The 22,434-nt window shown below is 48.1% G+C and overlaps 1 protein-coding gene across 1 annotated transcript in view; it reads right to left on the bottom strand.

Annotated features, from left to right (window-relative positions):
- The window catches only part of Mapkapk2 (mitogen-activated protein kinase-activated protein kinase 2), a gene marked incomplete at its 5' end in the record, with an annotated part of 43,174 nt that extends 20,741 nt beyond the window's left edge, over positions 1–22,433 (bottom strand). The window contains one exon of the mRNA XM_013017326.1: positions 22,296–22,433. Within this exon, the coding sequence (XP_012872780.1) occupies positions 22,296–22,433 (138 nt within the window). The remainder of the gene's footprint in view (positions 1–22,295) is intronic.
- Position 22,434: the final 1 nt, after the last annotated feature.

Here is a 22,434-nt window from a genome sequence, read left to right as displayed (position 1 = left end):
GTGCAATAATGTTCTCTGGAGCTTTATGCATCATAGCCCCAAACTGGATCAACCAAATGCCCAACCATAACAGAATGGATAAATAGAATATATCCTTTCCATACAATGGAACACTGCTTAGCATAGAAAATAAAAAATTGCCAATATATGCAATCATATGGATAAACTTTATCCCAGAGTACTTACTGATTATCCCATTCATATGAGGTTCCTGAACCAGTCAAAACATTCTGCACTGAATTCAACGTAGAATTCTACAACACACACACACACACACACACACACACACACTGTAAGTGGGTAGAGTTGGGAATGTTTGAGAAGGAGCACTAGGAAACTTACTAGGGTAATAAACCTTTTTGTTCTACTGTTGCAGAGAAATGGGGTGCACATGGAGTATCATCAGATGACACTGTAAGATTTTTGCATTTTACTAGTATATAAGTTTCAACAACAACAAAAAAATGCATGAACCCATACTGAACTCCAGTGCCTCTGTATTTACGCTGAAATGTTGAGAGTGAAATGCACTGATGGCTTGCAGATGACTATGCAATCTGTCCCCCAGACAAGACAGACTCTAAATAGATGGAAAGAGGGAAGAAATGATAAAGCAAATATAGTAAAGACAAAGCAAACACAGTAAAAAGTTAATGGCAGTTAACTGTACAACTCTTTCAAGCTTGCCGGATAGCTGAGATAATTCACAGTAAGTTGTGGGGAAGAGGTGGTTGGAGAGTGAAGAAGAAGAAGAAGAGCTGGTTTCAGGCCATCCTGGCTGAGAAAGAATCCACATGAGGTTGCTGCTCATACCTTTGCTGTCAGAAGCTCCATTCCTATGGGACCAACTCCATCACTATGGTACTGTGTGGCCAGAAACAATCCCCTAGCCCCTCTGGGTCGGGATGAAAGAATGAGTGTCTAAGGAAGGGACTGGTTTAAAGGATTCTGCATGCTCTCCAGCTCTGACATTTCTGAAAAACACTTCCAGCCAGGAAGCAAAGGTGATTCCATTTCATAAAGGCAAAGGCAAGGTGCCTGCTGCTATATCAATCTGTCTCCAAAGAGGGGTCTGGGGATAAGCAGCTCTCACAGTATGCTTGTGAATGGTCTACTTGGTACATCAGCCACACTCAACACTGAATTAATCAAAGTCCACTCTCCTAACCCCAAACACACACACACCATTATGGAAGCCCAAGAGAATTAAGGAGATACATTTGCTGGAGGGGGGAAAAATTCAGTGACATTTTGAAAAGTCCAGCTTCAATGATTTTAAGATTACCCTCTCTCCAACCTCCCTGCCCCCTATCACCTGTAACAGAGACCTTTAAACTGGATTGCATGCAAGACTACAGTTTAGTTTTTCTGCTCTGTGGCTCTCTACCTCAAGGTCACATACACTGGAGCCTGCCAAGTGATAGTGTATGACAGGCAGCAGGATATCCCGCTTCAAGGACCAGTTCTGCAACTAGCTTGCTTAGAGCCTGTCTCCTCCTCTGTACCAGGCAAGGTATGGCCAGTGTACCTGAGTAGACCCTGTGGATCCCCAGAAAATTCAGCCCCTCCTAGATTTCAGTACCTACACCTTAGCCTAAGCCATTCTACTTTAGTTTCCTTGGTGAAAAGAGAATCAAGTGTGTCTGGCTCAGATATTAAAGAAGGACCCACATGCTTCTCAAACTAATGACTGTTTCCTCACAAGCCAAAACAAAACTAACAGGACTCCTTCTCCTTAAAATGAGGCGGAAGGTAGGTGGGCTACTCAGAGGCCAAGAGAAGTTTCTAGAGTGCCTGGAGGTGGAGGAACTCTCATTCCTCCCCTGAAATAACCACCAGTTTTCAATTCACCTAAAGGAGACTTGGGATCTCTGTCATTCAAGACAACAGGATACCTTGTCTAGATCCAGAGGTGTGTGCCACAGCTGGAAACAAGGCCGTGACACGCAGCAGGGGCCCAGCAAGTCTAGGACCTAGGGGAAAAGGAAAGCAAAGATGCACTGCCAACTCCTCCCCAACTCAAGACTACTACTGTACATTGGCTAGAGCCACACACCACAGTCTGAGGGAAGCTGGAGGGAAAGGTTAAGGACAGGAAGTGACTACAGGACAAGGCTCAGCCATTGATGGCTCTGGCCTTGAGAACAGCAAAAATGACTTAGTTCACACTACCACTACCTGGAAAAACTGAAGCTCTTCTAAACAAATAAAGCCCTAGTAGGCAGCAAGAAAGCCTTTCCACCATGACCAAATTGTCTAGAAGAAGAGGGAAGGCAGTCATGATACATCCCCAGCTGATAGAGGAAGGAGGGGCCAGCCCACCCTCGTCTGCTCCCTTGCACACCACATCCAGCTCAGTGAGCACACAGCTTCCTCTCTGGGAGCCACAGCAAGTCCTGGGAGTTGCAGCTGCAGCTCCCTCCAGGGAGCCTGTGGGTCTACAAGGAGAACCCAGCAGCAGGGGCTCAAACTGCTGCTTCCCACACCAAAGCTGGCCCACCCAGACGTGGGCAAGCGGAGGGGTGGGGGCAACTGAGAACAACATCTGCCCTTTTTCTGGAACAAAGGACAGCGGTCTAGGGCTGAGCTGGCTTCTCCCCCATCTGAATGACAGGGGCCTCTGGCTGTGGCTGAGCAAAGAGGGAGCAGGCCAAAGAGGCAGGAGATGAAGGACACTCCGACCTAGTTCTTCAGCACTGGAGAGACTAACCTCCTTGGAGGGCCAAGAAAGAAAGAAAACAGCCTCCTTAGAAAAAAATAAATTTTTAGAAACTGAAATCGATGAATCAAACAGATACAGGAATTTCTAGCCCTGCATTAATTACCCCAGTGTCCCCAGACACTGAAAATTGTGTGATCCGAGGATGAGCCACTGATTCCCAGCCTACAGTCCCATCTGTCCCTAGCAGCCAATTTCTTTAGAAACAGCCATGGCTCCAGGCAGCCGCCCCACAAGGGCACTCTGGCCCAAGATGGGCCTGTATGTACCACGCTCTGGGAATCCCCTTGGCTGGATTTGTTCCAACTGAAGAATCTGAGAGGCCTCCCAGGCATTTCTCAGGAAGCTAGCCATCTGTGGGACCATTCATTTATCCAGTTCCCGCCACCCCACCAATGGTCTAAAAGCTATTTTACCCAGGACACCCTAATTATAACAAAAAAAAAAGAAAAGAAAACGCCACAGATATTGATCTATTTCACAATTCTAAATTCTTCCTTAAATGTAGCTCATCTCATTCTCTATGTCATGGAGAGCTCAGTGGCTTTCTCCCCTAGTCTACCCTCCAGAAGCCCTTCAGACAAAAATAGAAGGAAACCTACAGCCCACCTGCTTTTCCCTAGTTGCCCCTCAAATGTGTACACACACACACACACACACACACACACACACCATTTGCCTTTGTCAGTTATCTTCATCATTGGAAAAAGGGAAAGATAAGGGGCCTAACTCCAGCTTCCCCCTACTTTTAGGATTAGCAAGCAGCTGCCTCCTGGCCCCAGCCCCTCCCTTCTCCAATACTGACAGTCTCTGGACAGCCTGGGCCTCCAGCAGGGGTGTCTGCTGACTGCTCATTCACCCCCACTGAAAACTGCGCTTCCCAGGCATGACAGATGTAGCTGTTATTCAGTGTTTCCAAGCCAAGACAAAGCTGCTCCAGAAGCATAAAGCCAATAGGGACAGGAACACAGACACCTTCAATAGAAGCCACCTGCCGGCCCCTCCTCAGCCACACCCCCAGCACACACATGCACATACACCTTTTCAAACCTCTCCAATTGGCATTAGTCCAAGTCAGGTGGCTTTTTCCCTAAATCAATGGGCAGTTCTCTTAGAGACCTGTATTGCCATTTCTTGAATAGCATCCCATGGGCTATTAATAAATGGTACATTAGAAAGGGTCCATACGTCAGAAGCTCTGGCTTAAAAAACAGATTCTGTCACTGCAGAACTTCTCAGAGCCTTTAATATAGCAATGTGCAGGACATGAGTGGCTCCTTGTTCCGTGTTCATCCAACCGCCACACCTCGCCCCTCTGCCATGTGCAGTATATAAAAAATACTTTGCTTACACATCTCCCCTCCAAGCCTCCAGCAAGCCGATCAGGGAACAGGCTAATGAAAGCTCCCGCACACGGCTAGGATCTTCACTACTCAAATCCAGTGGTAATGAAGCTTTGGCGTAGACCATTCGACAGTCACACAGGAACAGAATGTGCCAAGAGGGGCTGTGTGATCATCTGTGCATAGACAATAAGGATAAGGGTTCAACCCTCAAGATAAGCCAGCTGGTTTTATCCAGTCCTCCCTACCTTATCTAGTCCTTGTCTAGTCCTCCCCTCTTCAGACCTCACCAGCTATTTTGCAATTGGCCATAGGATACCTGGATGGTCACACTTTCTGTACACACCATCATACCATCACTACCTCTGGATGAGCTCATTTATCACCACCACTTGATTCTAGCAGAGCAACTTGAATGGAATCAAGGGAGGAAGACCAATGGAATTTGACCAGCAAGGGGACCCTGGACACTTCTTAGTCAACCCTCTTAATCCACGGCCAGGGCCGGGTAACAGTGGCCACAATCAGGGGTAGATTATGGCAGACAGGACACATACCTTGGAGGTTTCATATTCAAACTACGTACCACAGATTTTCTTTTGAAACTGAAAATGGCATCCCTTGTCCCCTCAAGAGAAAACTGTCATAGAGACTCTAGTTTGGGTAGGAAAAATAAGAGCCCTTGTACCCCAGAAGAAACTTTCCGGAGTGGGCTGTTTGTTTTACTCACAATGAAGCAGACCCTAAAAGGGACCTTCATGGAGCTCTGCCCCTGAGCACAGAACACGTGTGCCCTTTCCCCAGACTCCTCAAACACACCAGACACACACACACACACACACACAGATGTGGGGCACTCTCTGGCCCCACCCCACACACAGAAAAGTTGAGACTATTCCTGGAACACACACAATTCTCAGAAGGCCTTCAGAGGAGCTACAGGTTGTGGTTAGCATCTGGGCCACCATCAAGAGACTGGGGAATTCCTTGAACTCTAGCCCTGCCCTGCCAGGGCGGAGGGAGCAGTGCACGGGAGCCCTCCAGCAACCTGGTTAGAAAACAACATGAGGCATCAGAGGCCGAAACATGTGCTCTCGTTTCTATTCTAATATTTTTATTCCTTAGGATAAAGGCCAGACTTTATTGTTTCCCTACATTTCTAGTTTCTCTTCTCCCCAACCAGCCCCAGACCCACCCCAAACAGCAAAACACTACAGGTCCCTCCTGACTCCTCATAATGCCCATTTCACAGTACCACTCTTCTCAAGGCTACAGAGAATTCTTGGGCTCCACTAATTATTCCAATTATCTCCTCTAACTGGGTGAAATTATGTTTGAAAGTAGCTGCCTTTGAAGCTGACACTTTAATACTTGATTTAAAACACTTCATTGTTTAAATACCAGTTTTACCTCTAAGGCAGCCAAGCCCCATGCCTTGCTTGTTAATTATCAGCTGCTAAGTAGCACTTTCTGCATTGGAGCTGAGAATGAAGATGCTGGTACCCAGCCAGGGGCTTCTAATCCCCCAAACAGCCAGACACCGGTGGTTCACGCCTATAATCCTAGCTACTTCAGGAGGCTGAGATCTGAGGATGAGGTTCAAAGCCAGCCCAGGCAGGAAAGTCCATGAGACTCTTCTCTCCAATTAACCACCAAAAGGCTGGAAGTGGAGCTGCACCTCAAGTGGTGGAGAGCCAGTCTTGAGCACAAAAGCTAAGAGACAGCGCCCTGGCCCTGAGTTCAAGCCTCAGTATTGCCATGCATGCACACATGCGCAGACACACACAAAAGTGTGGACCGCAGTGGGTACTGCACCTCTAGTGGTATCAGGCAATGAGACAGTGCTTGTCTTACAGGAGCTGTCTAGCAGGGGAGGAGAGGGTGGTGACTTGATTCATCAAGTTCAGAGCAGCTGTGCAGGTAGTGTAAGCATCCACCAGCCCATCTAGTACCGTTAGCTCTATCTGCAATGAGAGTGCAGGCAGAGGAAATCTTACCTGAGCCTCCAACGATAAATACAAGTCATCAGAAAGCATGCAGAAGGATGAACACATGGAGCCCAGGGAAGATGAAGATGAGTCCACATGTGTGGTAGGGCAGCAAGGTGAAGATGGAAAGGAACCCTACTGTGCCTGAATGGTGGGTTGAGGGGTTTGCATTCGTACTAGAGGTAAGGGAGGTCAACTGAAGGTCCCTAACTATAAGAGACATTTGTAATCATATCTGTCCAGGAACAAATGGCTGAGCCCCTCAGCACTTCTGAAGGAGGCCACATGGGTGCTCTGGATGGGTACGTGCTAACCATGTAGACTAACAGCAATAGGACACACACAGGTAGACAGTATCCATTGCTGCTCTTTGGGAACCCCCTGCTGAGAATCAAGCCATTCAGTTTCTCAGCAAGGCCTGAGAGACAGAAGGATCCTGGGAATAGTGTTCCGTCTCTGCAGTGACCTAAAGCCCTTGGCAGATGAGGCACCCTGAAATGCATGCTGAAACCAGGTGGCAAGAACATGGCACCACAGCAATGCTCAAATACCGACAGAGACCAGAGGCCCGAGATGGAGGTGACATGTTCTTGAGAGGCACTGAGAGGCTCTGGAGAAGGTGAGGACCAGCAGGGGTTTTCACAACGTCAGGGATCCAAATTCTTGACTTACTAACCACAAAACTATCACAGGATTAAGTATTTTTAATGGTACAGTTTTCTTTCTTGAAAAGGGGCATGGACCCTATCAGTGGAGGAATACGAGCATAGATTAAGACAGCTGGGTGGTTGCCAAACCCAAATGATTCTCACTTGGGAGCACACTAAAAAACACTTTCCTATCAGTTCTGTATAGCCTAGGACTCAGTAAGATACAGCATGTTGCCCTGGAAGCTGGAACTCCAAATACTACCCACGAGTGGATGATGCCAACCTGCTTTGAGACACATGAGTGTCTCTGTGTGTATGGAGGAAGGGGAGGAAACAGGTGGGCACAGTGGCATATTCCCATGATTCTAGCTACTCAGAAGGCAGAGTCAGGTGGAATATTTATTTATTTGTGTTTGTTTGTTTTCAGACTGGAGGAATGGCATAGGTGGTAGAGTGCTTATGAGCATGCATGAAGCCCTAGGTTCAATCCCCAAGATTAATAATTCCCTTTTACTGGCCTGCTCACCTGAACCTCCCATGACCTTCCACAAGTCCCCTTCCAGCTCAGACTCTTTGCCAGAATGTGGGATGATTATCTCAGAATCCTGTGCTAAGAGAATGCTCTGTGGTACGGAATGTTCTGTGCCCTACAATACAAGGGCCACTAGCCAATTACTGGGCATCAGAAACAGCGTGCCACCAAGGAACTGAATTTTAAATTTTATTGTCTTAATGTTCATTGAAATAGCCACATGGGGTTAGAGGTGATCATATTGGCAGGTGCAGCTTCCTCTGGATTAGGACGTATGTACTCACTATGGGATGCAGCAAATTCTGGCATCACACCCACTGCCCCCTCCCACCAGCTGCCTTCCCCAAGTACTTCTCTAAGAAAAAGATCAACCTCAAAGAAAGCAGTGGAGAAGGAAAAGCTCTGTATCTCCTGAATCTGAAGCACCAGGTGAGTGCCTCTACAAAACGCTCAACCCTGAGAACTTTACCGTCTTCAGCCCACAAATGCAATTAACACCTGTCCAGAGAGGTCCAGCTTGCTCCCTGCAAGCAGACCTCATTCTCAGAGATGACCTAGAACAGTCCTTAGTTGATGGAAGATGGAGTTTCAAAGCTGGATTACATTGGAACTGTCTGGCGAAGTGGAGGTTGAGAAAGCCAGGAAAAGGAAATGAATCTCACCAAAGAAAGACGAAAGAAAGGCAGTGCCACTGCTTCTCCAGGCCTCCCCCAAAAGTTTTCATCAGAAAAATGTATTTTCTGTACATTTCCAAATACGACTGGATGCCTGCCCAGCTCCTGCACAGAGGCCAAAAATCAAACCTAATAAAGAGCTCCAGATGCACATGTGTGGTCTTCCAGCCTTGACTCCTGCCTCCCTCACACATTTTGGGCTCTTTATCCCAGCCTCTGCCTACATCTACCACCAAGGTGACTATCAGAACTGAGATACAAGTACCACCTCAACCTTCTAGGTTATCTTATGAACACAGACAGAAGAAGGAGCAAGAGCCCCCAGGTGGGTAGCAGGACCCACCTGTCCTATTTGAAGAGCTCTTAATGAGGGAGGGACAAGCAGCAACTTTCCAAGCATGTCATTGGTACATATGACCTCTCTGGCCTGATCAGCAATGAATAAGGTGCTTTGCTTTTGCAGGCTTCCCTCCATCCAAGTGTTGGCTGCTTCCCACTCTGGAGATATGGCTAGGCTGCCACAGACACAACCTCTCAGAAGAAGGTACAGATGGATAAAAAGGACCCAGAAAGACTAACTGAAAAAAGCACTGTAGAGGGACCGGAGAGTGGGGAGGAGAAGGTAAACTATCCATCAAAGATTAGACACTGGGGCTGGGAAGGTGGCTCAGTGGTAGAGCGCTTGCCTTGCATGCCTGAGGCCCTGTGTTCGATTCCTCAGCACCACATAAGCAAAAAGAAAAAAAATAAGCCAGAAGTGGCGCTGTGGCTCAAGTAGTAGAGCGCTAGCCTTGAGCTGAAGAGCTGAAGAGCTGAGGGACAGCGCCCAGGCCCAGAGTTCAGAGACTAGATACTTGTTCCAAAGCTTCCTGAAAGACCATTTTATTTTCTCCTCCTTCTTACTCTATAAAAAGAAAAAAGGAAGAAAAAACATGTTGCAACTTCCTTTATCACGGAAAATGCTCGAGACCCATCCCATTGCTTCACTTTCCCATCAGCCCTACCCTCTGCTCACCCAGTTCTGAAGATGCAGGAAGCCAAGATGGGCAGGGTTTGGGGAGCTTGGACCTCAGAACCCCAACTCTCCCTGAATGCATGCAATCTGCCTTTTCCTCCTCCTAGCAGGCTAAACACAGGGATTCTTTTTCTTGCTGGCATTGAATCTAGATTTCAGGGCCTGGGTGCTGTCTCAGCTTTTTCTTTCAAGACTGGCCCTTTACCACTTGAGCCATTGCCTACCCAAGCTAGCTCCGAACCACAATCCTCAGACCTCAGTCTTCTAAGTAGCTAGGATTACAGGCATGAGCCACCAGCCTATGGCTTCCATTGCTTTATCCACACAGGGACCACTACTTATTCTTAGCAATCTAGCAATTTATATATAAATATTTGATGATAAGACAAAAATTGCTAGGTCAACTCAAGTACTGAGTTATAATGGGTCATGGAAATGAGATAGAAAGAGGCTAGGTTTTAGAGTTAGGCACTCTCATGGTTGAATATGGTAATGCATACCTGTAATCTCAGGCTAAGGCAGGATGATGAAGAGTTTCAGGCCACCCTGGCCTACACAGCAAGATCGGGAATAAAAAAGAAACAGTAAGGCCCTCTCATCCCCAATATAACCTCTGGCTTTTGTATTTGCCATTCCTTCTGCCAGGTGTTCCCTTCTTCCCCAAATTATCTCAAAGGCTTACTCCAAGTGACCTCCTCAGTAAAGCTCTCCTTGATCCGTCATTTAAAATGACAAGGTCACACATAGACTCCCAGCATTCCAGGACTTCCTTCCCTTCCTTCTCTTTTGTACCTCTCCCCATGACAAGCTGTGCCATTTAGCTGTTCTATCTTTCCTTCCTAGACTGCATACAGATGGGATGACATTCTTACCTGTTTTATACCTAGAAAACTCCCCACACCCTAAAGAAATGCTTAACACTGATAAGGTATTCAATAACTCAACAAATAATTGCCAATAAGTGAATTGTTCTGAATGTTTCTTCTGTTGTTTTTTTGAAAGGAAAAAAAAAAGAGAAGACTCTTACTTTGAAGTATTATTTCATGGACTAACAATAGACTTTATAATGCCTGATACATAGCACCAAGTCAATAAAGACTTGTTACTAACCAAAGAAAGCTTCACAGAGTTGCTAATCTTCCAACAGAAATCTGAACTACAGACTATTATATGTATCAAAGCCAATCTGCTACTCTGATCTATCCATAGGGAAACTGCTAAAGTCATTCTTGGCACTGCTAATTAATTTTCTTAAGTAATCAGTTGCTTTGTATCTCAGGGGGCTAGACAACACCCTAAGGCAAATCCTGCTTAGGAGGACAAGAGTCTAGACTAAGCTGTTAGAAATATCAACCCTCATTGTTCTAAATTCCTCTTATCTCATACAGCAGAGGTGTTCAAGGGTCTAAACCCATTGGGATAGCCCTAACTACTACTATTCCATTCCAGGCTAATCCTGCCATCTGGGCCTCCGGATGGCCAGTCAGCAGGAAAGACAGGAGGCAGGCAAGAAGGAGAATAAACGTTTACAAATATTGGATGAATGAATTGGGGGGGAGGGGGACAACAGCCACGAGAAGAGAAAGAACCCTGGGAGAGGATGGCTCTCTGCCACCCGAGCTCTCTGGGACCAGGCTACATCAGGTCATTTTCCCAGCAGTGGGGATGCGGCATCAGTGCAGAAAGGCAGAGCAGAAGTCCTCTGAGGTCCAGTCTGATGGTTTCCATTGACGAATGAAAAAACAGAGTATGGTCCACACAGGTTCTAGGGCCACATGAGTTGGGTTGGGAGCCAGGTCTCTCAGGTTTTCTAACCTGTGCAAGAATGCCTGCCCTGCTAAGGGCCTGTGAGGTCCAAAACTCTAACCTCAATGCCAGCAAGCAGGTGTCACTGCAGGTCCCTCTTGCTGTAACATAACACACTGCATTAGTGTGTCTCAGCTGGATGCCTGGAGCTAATAAGAAAATGCCAAGAACTGTAGGAAAGTTCCACATCTGTCTCCCCCTCAGTTAAAGTGGTAGAAGGGCCAACTCCGAAACAGGAGGAAATGCATCCATTTTTGCAGATCTCATACGAGAATGAGAACTCACTTACAAAAACACAAGGCACCTCCTGAGTCAGCAGATGTGAGTGGGTGGAAGAGATGACCAGAAGATTATTCTGAAGGCAACTGCCAGCAGACAGGAGGACAGAGGGCACCGTGTGTGTGCCAGGGGGGAGGGAGAGGGGTGTTTTTCACCATATGCCTAGCTATTTCTCAGCCCAGCCCTGTGCTGTCTCAATCCCAGAACTGCCATGACAACACCAACACTGAATTTCTTCTTAAATGAGGGTATAGTCACTACATGCAAATAAAAGGATGCAAAAACAACAAACAAAAAAATCAATGATGGTCTTTAAGGAATTTTAAATCCAACTCAATGTCTAAACAAACATCTTGTTTGCATGGAAAAAAATGCATTGTCAATGTGAAATATCAGGTAATGTCTTAGTTTGACTAAGGTCAATATTTCCTTTTTTTTTTAATTGTGTTTTCATTTAATACTACGGATTGTACTCAAGACCTTACACAGGCTGAGCACTTTACTCTGCAACTCAAAGACCCAACCCCCAGCCCCAAAATTCACTTGTGTGTGCAGGCCTTCATGGGAAAGCAGCCTTGGTTCAGGGTAGAACAGGTAGAAGATGGAGACAGGGGGTGGAGGAGAGAGGCAAGGAGATACATGTGGGGGTAGACAAAATACATGACAGTCACTTGAGCTGGGAGGAAGCAAATATTCAGAAGAAAACAGAACCAGATCTGGCAATGATTGGGATATATCATATATTCCATGGGCAAAGAAAGCCACTTGAAGGGGGTAAGCCAGGAAGCTGGGTGATTAGAGCTGGGCTTTAGGCAAGCTACTCCCCTCACTACATACCCAGGGAATGAGGGTTCAGAGCCTCATTCCACAGCTGTCCATTTCCCCTGCCCACCCCACCCTCACCTCAAACCCAATTGTATTTTCTTTTAGAATCTGAGCTAAGGTAATCAAGTCCAGTCCATGAAGGCAGGACAGTTTGACACCCAGGAGAGGGGGCACGGCTGCCCCTCCTCCTCCACTCTAAGAACCCAGAGAGCACAAATGGAATAAAAGTCATTAAGATACACGACTCCAGGCATTCACACACAGTGAGACCAAAGGAGATTCTAAGGACAGGAATACAGAGGCATGACCCCTAACAGGCATCTGATCATATAAAATAGTATTTATCGAAGTGAACTCCAGGAAGAATCATTAAGAATTCTGGGGGGGAGCAGAGGGCAGGGTGGGCAGAACTCCAGGATACCGATGAGCCTGGCAGTCAGGGGTAACAAGGTGACTATAGCTTGTTCTCACATCGACGGACCTACCTGCCAGCGGCCTGGGCACCAGCAGGGAGAGAAAAGGAAAGGCACAAGCCTGACCCCTTGCTAGCCTCCAGGGTACAGCTCCAGGGCCACGTGATGGCCACCATCTACCTGCATTCCTAAGATGCTCTGCATTCCACACCCTAGGGCCTTCAAATGCCCTCACTAACCCCCCCCCCACACACACACACACACATACACCCTTTGAGTCCTGAAGAAGCCAAGCTTAAAGAGCAACGGAGGACTTCCCTGCAAGTCTTCCCCCCAATCCCCACCCTGCACAGCTCCTGGGAAGCCTGTGTTTAGAATCCAATGAGCCTTCTCCTAAGAATTTACAGAGGCCAGGAAGGAGGCAAAGACAGGGATAGAGGAGGGAGGGCATGGCTCTTCCAAGGACAGACAGGGACTCCTTGTGTCAGAGTTAAAAATAACCCTGAGCAACTACACCCAGCTCCTGCCCTCCCAGAGGCCAATGGGCCTTGGCAGTTAAATCTCTCCCTGCAGAGAAAATGAGGCCCAGAGAACAGAAGGGAGAGGACAGTTGGGGAAACATGGTATGGGTATAACTTTATCAAGTCCTACCCCTTGGCTCCAGTCATTCTCCTCCACATGCCCTTTCCTCCAAATAAATGCTAATCCACAAAACTGAAGTCAAGTCTGCTTGGGCCATGATTAGTACCAGCACCTGCCCAATGACTAGGAAAATCAGGAGAAACACCCTGCCCAGTACCTCTGGCTAAGCAGGCACTCTGGCCATCTGTGTCCCTCTCTCATCTTGCTCCATGGGGGTCTCCAGGATCCCTAGGGGGTAGAGGAAGAAGACACAGCTCAGCAGATCACAGATCAGGAAAACCTCTGCCTCTGCAGTTAAAGAACAAAACAAACTCATGCTGTTGGTGACATTCTGCAGGTGGCTGAGCTGAAATGGCCAAAGGGGGCTGTGGTCTGACTTAGGAAGAGGCCCCATTAGCCAGACTCAGTTATTCTTGGAAACCAGTAAGATGAGGTCACGCTTTAGAATGTGGTAACCTGAAGCCTCACACTGTAGAACGGAGAACAGAATTTAGCAACAGAGCAAGAGGACAAGCAGATAGCAAACTCAGTCCCAGAACAGTTGGAGAAAGGGGCAGGGCAGACTCAGCCCACAATGACCTCAGGCCAGGTGGCCTTCTTAGAGGTGGAGCTTGGAGACCACCAGAGCCAATGAAAGACAACTATTTTGAAGAGCTTGTATACCCTTGTGGTCTAATCCCCTCCCTCCAGAAATAAGCCAGGCAGATCCGCAGACCCTCTGGCCCCGAACTGCTCACCAAGCTCAGACTGGAAGAGGAAAAGGCAAAGAGGGAAGGCACAGGTGACAAGTGACAGAGTAGTTCACAGGATGGCAGGAAGCCCTGGGACAGATTGGAGCTTGGCTAGAAGAGGACTCCAGCAGTGGCGGCTTTATTTTTAGCCACTGGGAAAGAGGGGCTGAGTAACAGTCCTGGGCCCTGGGCAGGAGGCCAGACTGCAAGTGGCCAGTATGAGCTGGCAGCCTCCTATCAGCATGGATAACCAAGATGGCAGCAAGGCGGTCAACTCAATCATCTACCACAGAGCAAGCAGGGAGTATAAGATCAGCCACAGGATGAAGGTACAGGAGTTGGCACAGGGGGAGTCAGGAGGTCTTCCCTGAGAGTCCCCTCCTCTTCCCAGGACTTGGAAATCTCATCATTGCTTCAGGTTCAAAAGAAGAGTCATTATAGAGGCTGCATGTGGTAGCTCATGTCTGTAATCCCAGCTACTCAGAAAGTGAAGACCAGGAGGACAGAGATCCAAGGGCAGTCCAAGCATGACTCAGTAAGTAGGATGTGGCAAAGCTATGGAGGAGGCATGGATAAGAGGACTAGTCCCAGGCCAGCCAAGCAAAAAGCATGACATCCTATCTGAAAAATAAAGCAAAAGGGACTTGTGATATGACTCAAGTGATGGAGCACCAACCTAACAAGCACAAGACTCTGAGTTCAAACCCCAGAACTGCTTCTGGTCATCATCATTGTTGTTATGGAGACAAAGATGTCCTGAAACGCATCACTTTCAATGGGTGGCCACAGAGTTGCCACCTTAGGCAACCTCCAATTCTTCACTTTCCTAATGAGTCCAATGGACAACAGCCAGAAGATGCCTGAGGAAACCCTCAGGAATAGGGTGGCCACAACCTGGCAGATCTTGGAGAGGAACATCACATACAGAGGTTGGCCTCAGGTGCATGTCCAGGCTCTGTCATCTGCTAGCTGGCACACATAGGTGGTTATAGACCAGAGAATCAATTCCCCAAGAAACTTACAATGCGGAGGCCAAGCCCAACCTCATGCCCCTTTTCCTCTGCCTCTCTTCTCAAACCAACTTAGATGCCCTGGAACACAGAATCTCACAGTCTAAGCCTCATAGCTAAAAAACCACTAGGTTCCCTTTAAACAGGCAGGAAGGAGAGGAAAGACAATAGATATCACCAGGGATTCCTTTCTCTTCTTCGCTTCCTCAAACTCCAGAACTCTTCTGACGCAGCATTCTCTGGGGCTCACTGTACTGGTCATAAATCCTAATTTTCTCATTAGCTCCTAGCTGTCATCTCAGAACAGTCCCTAGTCCATGACTATGTCTATGGGTGAATTAAAAGAAGGTACTCCTAGCTAGAGGATTACTCACATCTGTAATCCTAGTTACTCAGACAGCTAAGATCCAGAGGATCAAGGTTCAAAGCCAGCTCATGCAGAAAAAGCCAACAAGATTCTATAGAAAAGTCAACAAACTCCATCTGCAAAACCACCACCAAAAGTCAGACTGAAGGTGTGGCTCAAGTAGTAGAGTATCAGCTGAGTAGGTACAAGGCCCTGAATACAAACCACAGTACTGGGGGACTGAGCAGAGGGGAAACACTCCTTTAAGTACACTCAACCCCACACCAAGGTAAAGCTGGCAAGTACAGATCCAGCCTTCAGCCAGGTGCCCCTGTGTGGGACACAGTCCAGACAGCCAACTGGCCCTGAACTGTCCACCAAGCTCAGGCAGTCATCTTTCAACATCCAAATATGCCCCCCCCCAACTTCAAATAACACAGGAGACTGGAGTCAAGAAAGCACAGCACTCGGCTGGGAAGGTGGCTCAGTGGTACAGTGCTTGCCTTGCATGCATGAGGCCCTGGGTTCGATTCCTCAGCACCACATAAACAGAAAAAGAAAGCACAGCACTCCTCACCTCTACCTTATACCACCATGGCACTGAGATGGGAGAGAAGATGCCACACTGGATCCCACAGCCCTCCTCTCTCCATAGCTGGCTAGAACCAAGTCTCCATACAGGGAAGAGCACAGCTGGCCAGTGATATTAACTACTGGGCAAACTACTTTTAAGTCTACCAAAATAGCATCTGTCCTGGCCCAGATACCGCTGAGGGTCAGAGCAAGTCAGCACCTTTCCTGAGAGCTCTTGGTTCTCTGGCCTCCAGTGCAGCCTCTTCCACTAGCCCACACTGCCCACACTCAGTGGCTGCTGCGCCCAACCGTCAGCTGGACACACTGAGGCCTGGCAAGTTTAACCAACCTACCCAATATCACACGATCAGTACATTTTTGGTGGTGGTGTTTGGGGGGAGGGGTGCTTTGGGGTTTTTGTTTGTTTTGCTTTCTTATCTAGCACAAAAACCCTAGAAACAAGCTCATTTATAATTACTGGTATCTATATTTACATACAGATAGGTATGTATCCATATCTTACCATCAGCATTTTCCTAAGGACTAGAATAGTCACAGCTGTCTCCCTGGGTTACACACATGGTATATATTAAGATATCCAGGGGTGTGCCCCCTTCTCTTTACCAATGTCCCTCTCTTACAAGGAGACCTATGACATGATGCTTCTACCTGGGGGGTTAACACAGCTCAGGCTTAGCCATGTCTACAGCCCCAGCATGACAACACCTTAGCAACCCACAAACCCAAGGAACTCAGACCAAGAGCAAGTCCCCAGGGGTCAGGTCCCAAGATGTGGCCCTGATGCCAACACTAACTCCTTGGTCATGCCACTGAGGCTTGATACTCCAGCCCAGGCTCGTCCTCAGTGAGCGGAAAGGAGTCCGGGGTGCTGACTTCCTGAGGCCGTGAGATGTAAGTCCCTTCACCCCTGGGCCTTACACAATTGCCAATAGCAGCTGGAGCCTATGCAAAGAACTCTATCCTGCCCACCTACCCATTCAAGCTATAGGAGCATCTACAAAGAGGCAATGAAGGGAAGAGAGAGAAAGAGAGAGAGAGAGAGGGAGAGGCCTTACATGACCCTCAGAAGGGCCTGACGCAGAGGAGGAGAAGAGGCAGGAAAGTGTGAATTCCTGTGTCACAGATACCAAACCACCAGGGAGAATCCTGGCCAGGAGCGCGCACTGCTTCAGCATTGTGAAATGACTCGACGCAAATGCTGGTGATCAGCTCCTTCCCACCTTGGCTGACATTCCACCTGGCACAGGTCTCTCACATCCCGGAGCTCTGTGGGTGACAGGACCTTTGGCCCCATCTCCAGCCCCAGGATTTGGCCCAGCATTAAGTTTGTCTCAGGCAGGCAGTCTGGAGGCTTGGCTCCTCCAGCCTCCTCTCAGTCCCTGCACAGGCTCTTAAATAGAATTGTCAGCTGAGGATGGCCCAGCTTCTTGGGTTCCAAGTCCTCTAAACATTGTCTCAGCCATGGATACTAATATTTTCATCCATCCACAAAGGAGCCTTCTGTTGCCCATCAATAGATGGTCCTGTAGTCCCAAGAGGGCTTTTCTGTCCCCTTCTATCAGCCAGTGATCCCCAATCTTAGCTGGAGATGATTTTCAAGCTCTATCTAAGTCCAAAATTCAAAAGGATGTGAGCTGGCCCAGCTTTGATACTGCCTCAGTGATGCAAAAAAGCCTGCACTCAGGGCCAGGGCCAAAGCCGATGGCCGATGTAGTTGAGCCTTCTCTCAACACAGCAATAGAATGAAACCATGCTTCCCTCAAAAATCCATAGCCCCAGGCTGGGAAGGTGGCTTAGTAGCAGAGTGCTTGCCTGCCATGCATGAAGCCCTGGGTTCAATTCCTCAGTACCACATACACAGAAAAAGCCAGAAGTGGTGCTGTGGCTCAAGTGGTAGTACTAGCCTTGAGCAAAAGAAGCCCAGAGACATTGCCTAGTCCCTGAGTTCAAGCCCCAAGAGTGGCAGAAAGAAAGAAAGAGAGGGGGGAGGGAGGGAGAGAGGGAGGGAAGGAGGAAGAAAAGAAAGAAGAAAGGAAGGAAGGAAAGAGAGAGAGAAAGAAAGAGAAGGAAAGATAGAAAGAAAGAGAGGGGGAGGGAGGGAGAGAGAGAGGGAGGGAAAAAGAAAAGAAAGAAGGAAGGAAGGAAAGAGAGAGAAAGAAAGAGAAGGAAAGATCGAAAGAAAGAAAGAAAGAAGGTAGGAAGGAAATCCATAGCCCCAGTCCAGCACCAGTGGCTCAAGCCTGTAGTTCTAGCCATTCAAGAGTCTGAGATCTGAGGATCAAGCTCAAAAGCCAGCCAGGCAGGAAAGTCCTTGAGACTCTTATCTCCAGTAAACTGCCAAAAAAAAGGCTGGAAGTGGAGCTGTGACTTAAGTGTTAGAGTGCTAGCCTTGAGCTTAAAAGAAGCTCAGGGACAGCGCCCAGACACAGAAGAGGCAAAAAAAAATTCACAGCCCAACATTTCAGTGATTCAAACTTTTAACATCCTCAAGCCCCTACCTCAAAACCTGCTTAGATACAAGATGGATGAAGTTCAATCCTGAGCCCCTAGATCCACCTGCCCTGACCAATCCGGTCTCCGGCTTCTCTCCTCCACGCTAGCCATGACCACCTTCAACATGAGATGAACAGACCTGCACATTCCTCAAAGGCCCAGTGAAGTCCCGCTGTCACCAGCTGAAGCTTTCAGTCCTCAGAGATGTCCCTTTTCCAAAGTTTCTTCCTAAGCATTATGTTTTAGCAGCCCAGTAAAACTTGCAAGGTTCAACTTTCTGCAGACTCAACTTGTGGCAAGCAAGTTGTTTCATTCCTTCATGTTAATTAATTATAATATTAACAGTCACACATTGGTAGTGGCTACCATATTTGACAATAAGGCCCTAGACTGTTCATTTTGCCTTCTCCGAATTGGTTGGCTGGTTGGTGTTTTACAGAGCCCCTCATGACACGGCCTCACTCTCTCCATCCTCCTGCCTCCACCTCCCAAGGACTGGGCTTACAAGTGTGTACTACCAGGGCTAGCTCAAACAGTTCTCTTGATCTCCAAAACTTTATAAGGTACTACCTACAACTATATCCTCCATGGGAATACATATGTACATATATGTATACATATATGCACACCTACCTGGAACAACACCAGATGTAAGAGGCTAGTTAACCTGTGAGACTTTATCATTCTACCCAGCAAACCCAATTTGAGATTTATCCTCTCCCCCAGCCACACTACTTGTCACCTCTGGGAAAGGTCACAGAATGGGAGACGGGGGAGGGGCCTGGGCATTTCTCTCTAACAGTGTGCAGACTAAGTGTGAGGCGCTCATGGTCTTCATGACACCCAAGGAAGACACATCACAGTGGCAACTCTGACCTGGAGAGGGAGGCTGAGAGGAGAAAGAAAAGGAAAGAAAGTACTGGACCTTGTTTCCTCTCATCTACGCAATGGAAAGATAAACAGAGATAAGTTATGACAACATTCTACATTTTATAAAGCAATAACATGCTTCACCTAATCAGCATTGCACAGCAGGACACAAGACAGGTTTAATTAAATTTGTTCAGCTAATCCCTGAAAGTCACCATGACATAGAGAAGTAGAAAGCAGCTGAGGAAACCCTTGAGGAATACAACCAATTAATATACAAATGGGTTGAGACTACATGTCTCTACCAAAGAAAGCATACAACTCCTACATTTTTGTACAAACAATAACAAAATAATAAAGATTTCTATCCAATACTCCCTTAAAAACTTTCTTAATAGCTTTTCACCACAAACCCAGAACTCATGAAGTTCCTGAGGTGCCTTGGAACTGCGCCTCTAAGTTGTGGCAGAGGCCTAGTCAGTGCCCACTGGACAATAGTCAATGGAAGGCCCATAGTCCCAGCCGCTCCACAGATGCTCTGAAACAGCTGCTGTCCCCATGCCTTGGATGTCACTACAGTTAGGAAGTAGGGAGAGGCCTAAGACTAGCATCAAGTAACCTGGGTTCTAATCTTGCCTCTGCCAAGTAAGTGGCAAGTCACTCACTCTAGGCCTTGAAAAAGGAGAGTTAGATGACAAGACCTCTCACACCTTCTCCAACTCTGCCTGGAAGTACGAGTGTGACTTAGAATCTAACAGGAGAGATGATGAAGCCACACCATAGCATGGAGGGGTGGGGAGCATTTTATCATCAGCTCTCCACAGTAGAAGTAAACAAGCAGCAAGGTGAGCTTGGGACCATTTTTAAAGCACTGACTTTACTATGCCACAGGACCAGAGCTTGTGTTTCTCTCCTCCTCCGATCATTCACCAACTTCCACTAACTCTCAGGGCCACATGACAGTAGACATCCCAAACGTCCATGACAACTCAGGAATAGGCTCAAACACCCTGCAGAGCACAGGTCTTCTCCCTTCCTCTCAGCATCCATGGATGAGATCTCCAATCCTGCCAGCCCCCACTACTACAACTTCCGCTCATGCTTATCATCAGAAGGTTTAGAACATCACCTCACTATTCAGTACCTAAAGTTAATCGAAATGCAAGATCTAGAAATCTCTTTGGAGTCTCTGGAACAAGATTCTTTGAACCAGATTCTCCCACAGCTGTAATTATGTCTTAGCCAATATTTGGATATGAAAGCGCTGTTGACACTGCTGTCAGTCTCCAAGTGCCTCATCCCTCCTTTCTTCCTCTATTATTAAGTGTTCACACAAAGATGTGTGGGAAATCTACAATTGAATGTCTAAGATCTGGGAGCAGGCTGCTTGTCAAAACAGACTCTGACTTCAATCTTCACCCACTTCTTACTGGAGACATATAAACCATGAATGTTATTTAATATATGCTAGATTTTCCTTTCAATACTATTCAAGGAGAAAAAAACAAATATCCAAATTTCTCTCCTATTAATTACAGTGAAATTTGAATGACCACCCAAAAGCATTTTGGAAGTTTGTATGTGTGTGTGTGTGTGCACATGCACATGTTCACTAAAAATAAGTTGAGAGTTTTTGTTCTGAATTCTTTATATTACTTTCCAACTATAACAGAATGAATGAACAGCCAGTGTCCCCAGGCTGCTGATTGGTGAAGGCAGATGGCATTTCAGAAAGGCCAAAAAACTCTCCTGGAAAGAACATCTGTCACTTCCCAATGGTACAGGTTAACTGTGGTCAAACTACTCACTCACCTCTAGTCCTCAAGGTCAGAGCCATCTAGCCACACAACTCCTCCCCTTTCCCCCCTCACAAACAAGTATGGAAGGGAGGTTGAAGGTACAGCTATTACAGTGTTTGTGACAATGATTAATTTCCCCCTAGATAGTCAACACTAAGTAATAACCAAAATCCCTCAGCAAGTGCTTATAGTAGAAAAGCAAAGCAATCCTGACAGCACTGAGGGCAAATAAGGCAAGAAAAAAAAATTACCTTAAAGGCCTTAAAATCTAGACATTGTACCAGGTTTGGTTTGGGTTTTGTGGGGTTTTTTAATGCCATATAACTGTATATCCCAATAGTCCATCTGAGTTCTATCTGATCGCTGAGACACAGCTAACTGCAGTCTAGAGGGGAAGAGAAAAACACATAACACAGGAAGTGTTCCTCTCCTCCTCCAATCATTCAAAACACCCCGGGGGAAACAGACTTGACAGGTGACCTTTAGAGATGTGGTTTGACCTGAAACTCTTCCGAGAAAGAAAACCTTTCCGGTGACCCTTAATGAACGGGGACCACACCACACCTCCAAGTTCATTCTGTTTCACTGCAGTTGCTACTTAAATCCCGTCCAAAAGGGAAGGAGACAGACAGACAAACAGACAGACGGGGGGGGGGGGGAGAGGGAGAGAGGGGGAGAGGGAGAGAGGGAGAGAGAGAGAGAGAGAGAGGTTGGATTTCCCCAGCCCAAGATCAGTCGCTGGGGCCAAGGTTTAAGTGGCTGTCTCCGGATTGTGGAGTGAGCACCGGGCCAAGCCGTGGCTTCCAGACTCGGTTTACAAAGATCAATGGAACTATGGAAACAAGCAGACTCGGCGCCGGAGCCTGCTGGCCTCCCATCTGGAGCCTCGCAGGGACGGGAGGGGGAGGGGGCGGCTCTCCCCGGATCAAAACAATCCCTCCCCCGCGCGGGGGGGGGGCGGCGTCCCGCGGAATCTCCAGCCCCGCGCGCGCGGGGCCCGGGAGCCGGCCGGGCCGCCCCGGCGAGGCCCCGGGAAGTGAAATCACACATTCCGGCTCCCAAATAAGGAGCGAGGCTAAATAAACCCCCCCAGCTCCGACTTCTCCAAACCAGCCGTCCAGCCGGCTCCATGAGTAATGGGTCTTTTGTGCCCGCAAAAAAGAAAAGGAAAAGGAAAGGAAGGGGCGAGAGAGGGGGAGGGAGGGCAGGAGGGAGGACGGGGAACCACTTCCTAGAGACGGGGGAGCAATCAGCAGCCGTGCCCCCCCTCCCCGCGCCCCGATGCCAAGCCTCACCTCAGCCAGATCCCGCTCAAACCTCAACAGGGCAGAGTCGTCCAACCTCCCCCCGACCACCCCGCCACTCACGCTCGGGGGTGGCCAGGAACTCGGGGGGACCCCGGGAGCCGCTCGGACCCCACCATGCCCGGCGCGCGCCCGCGTCCATCCCCCTTCCCCCCCCCCACACACACACACCGGCGTCCCGGGCCCGACGGTCCCGCCGCGATCCCGGGACGGGCGCCCCGGGCCGGGCCGGGCCCCCCCACCCCCGGACCCCTCCACGTACTTTGAGGGCGAATTTCTCCTGGGTCCTCTTGTTGAAGATCTGCAGCACTTTGCCGTTGATGCCCAGCCCCAGGACCTGGCTGGTGACCTTGTAGTCGTCGATGATGGCGTTCTTCTTGATCTGCAGGCCGGACTTGACG

The sequence above is a fragment of the Dipodomys ordii genome, unplaced genomic scaffold, assembly GCF_000151885.1.
Source record: "Dipodomys ordii isolate 6190 unplaced genomic scaffold, Dord_2.0 Scaffold35, whole genome shotgun sequence".
Lineage (NCBI taxonomy): Eukaryota > Metazoa > Chordata > Mammalia > Rodentia > Heteromyidae > Dipodomys > Dipodomys ordii.
Note: the sequence above shows the minus strand (reverse complement) of the source record. Positions and strands in the feature narration are given on the sequence as shown.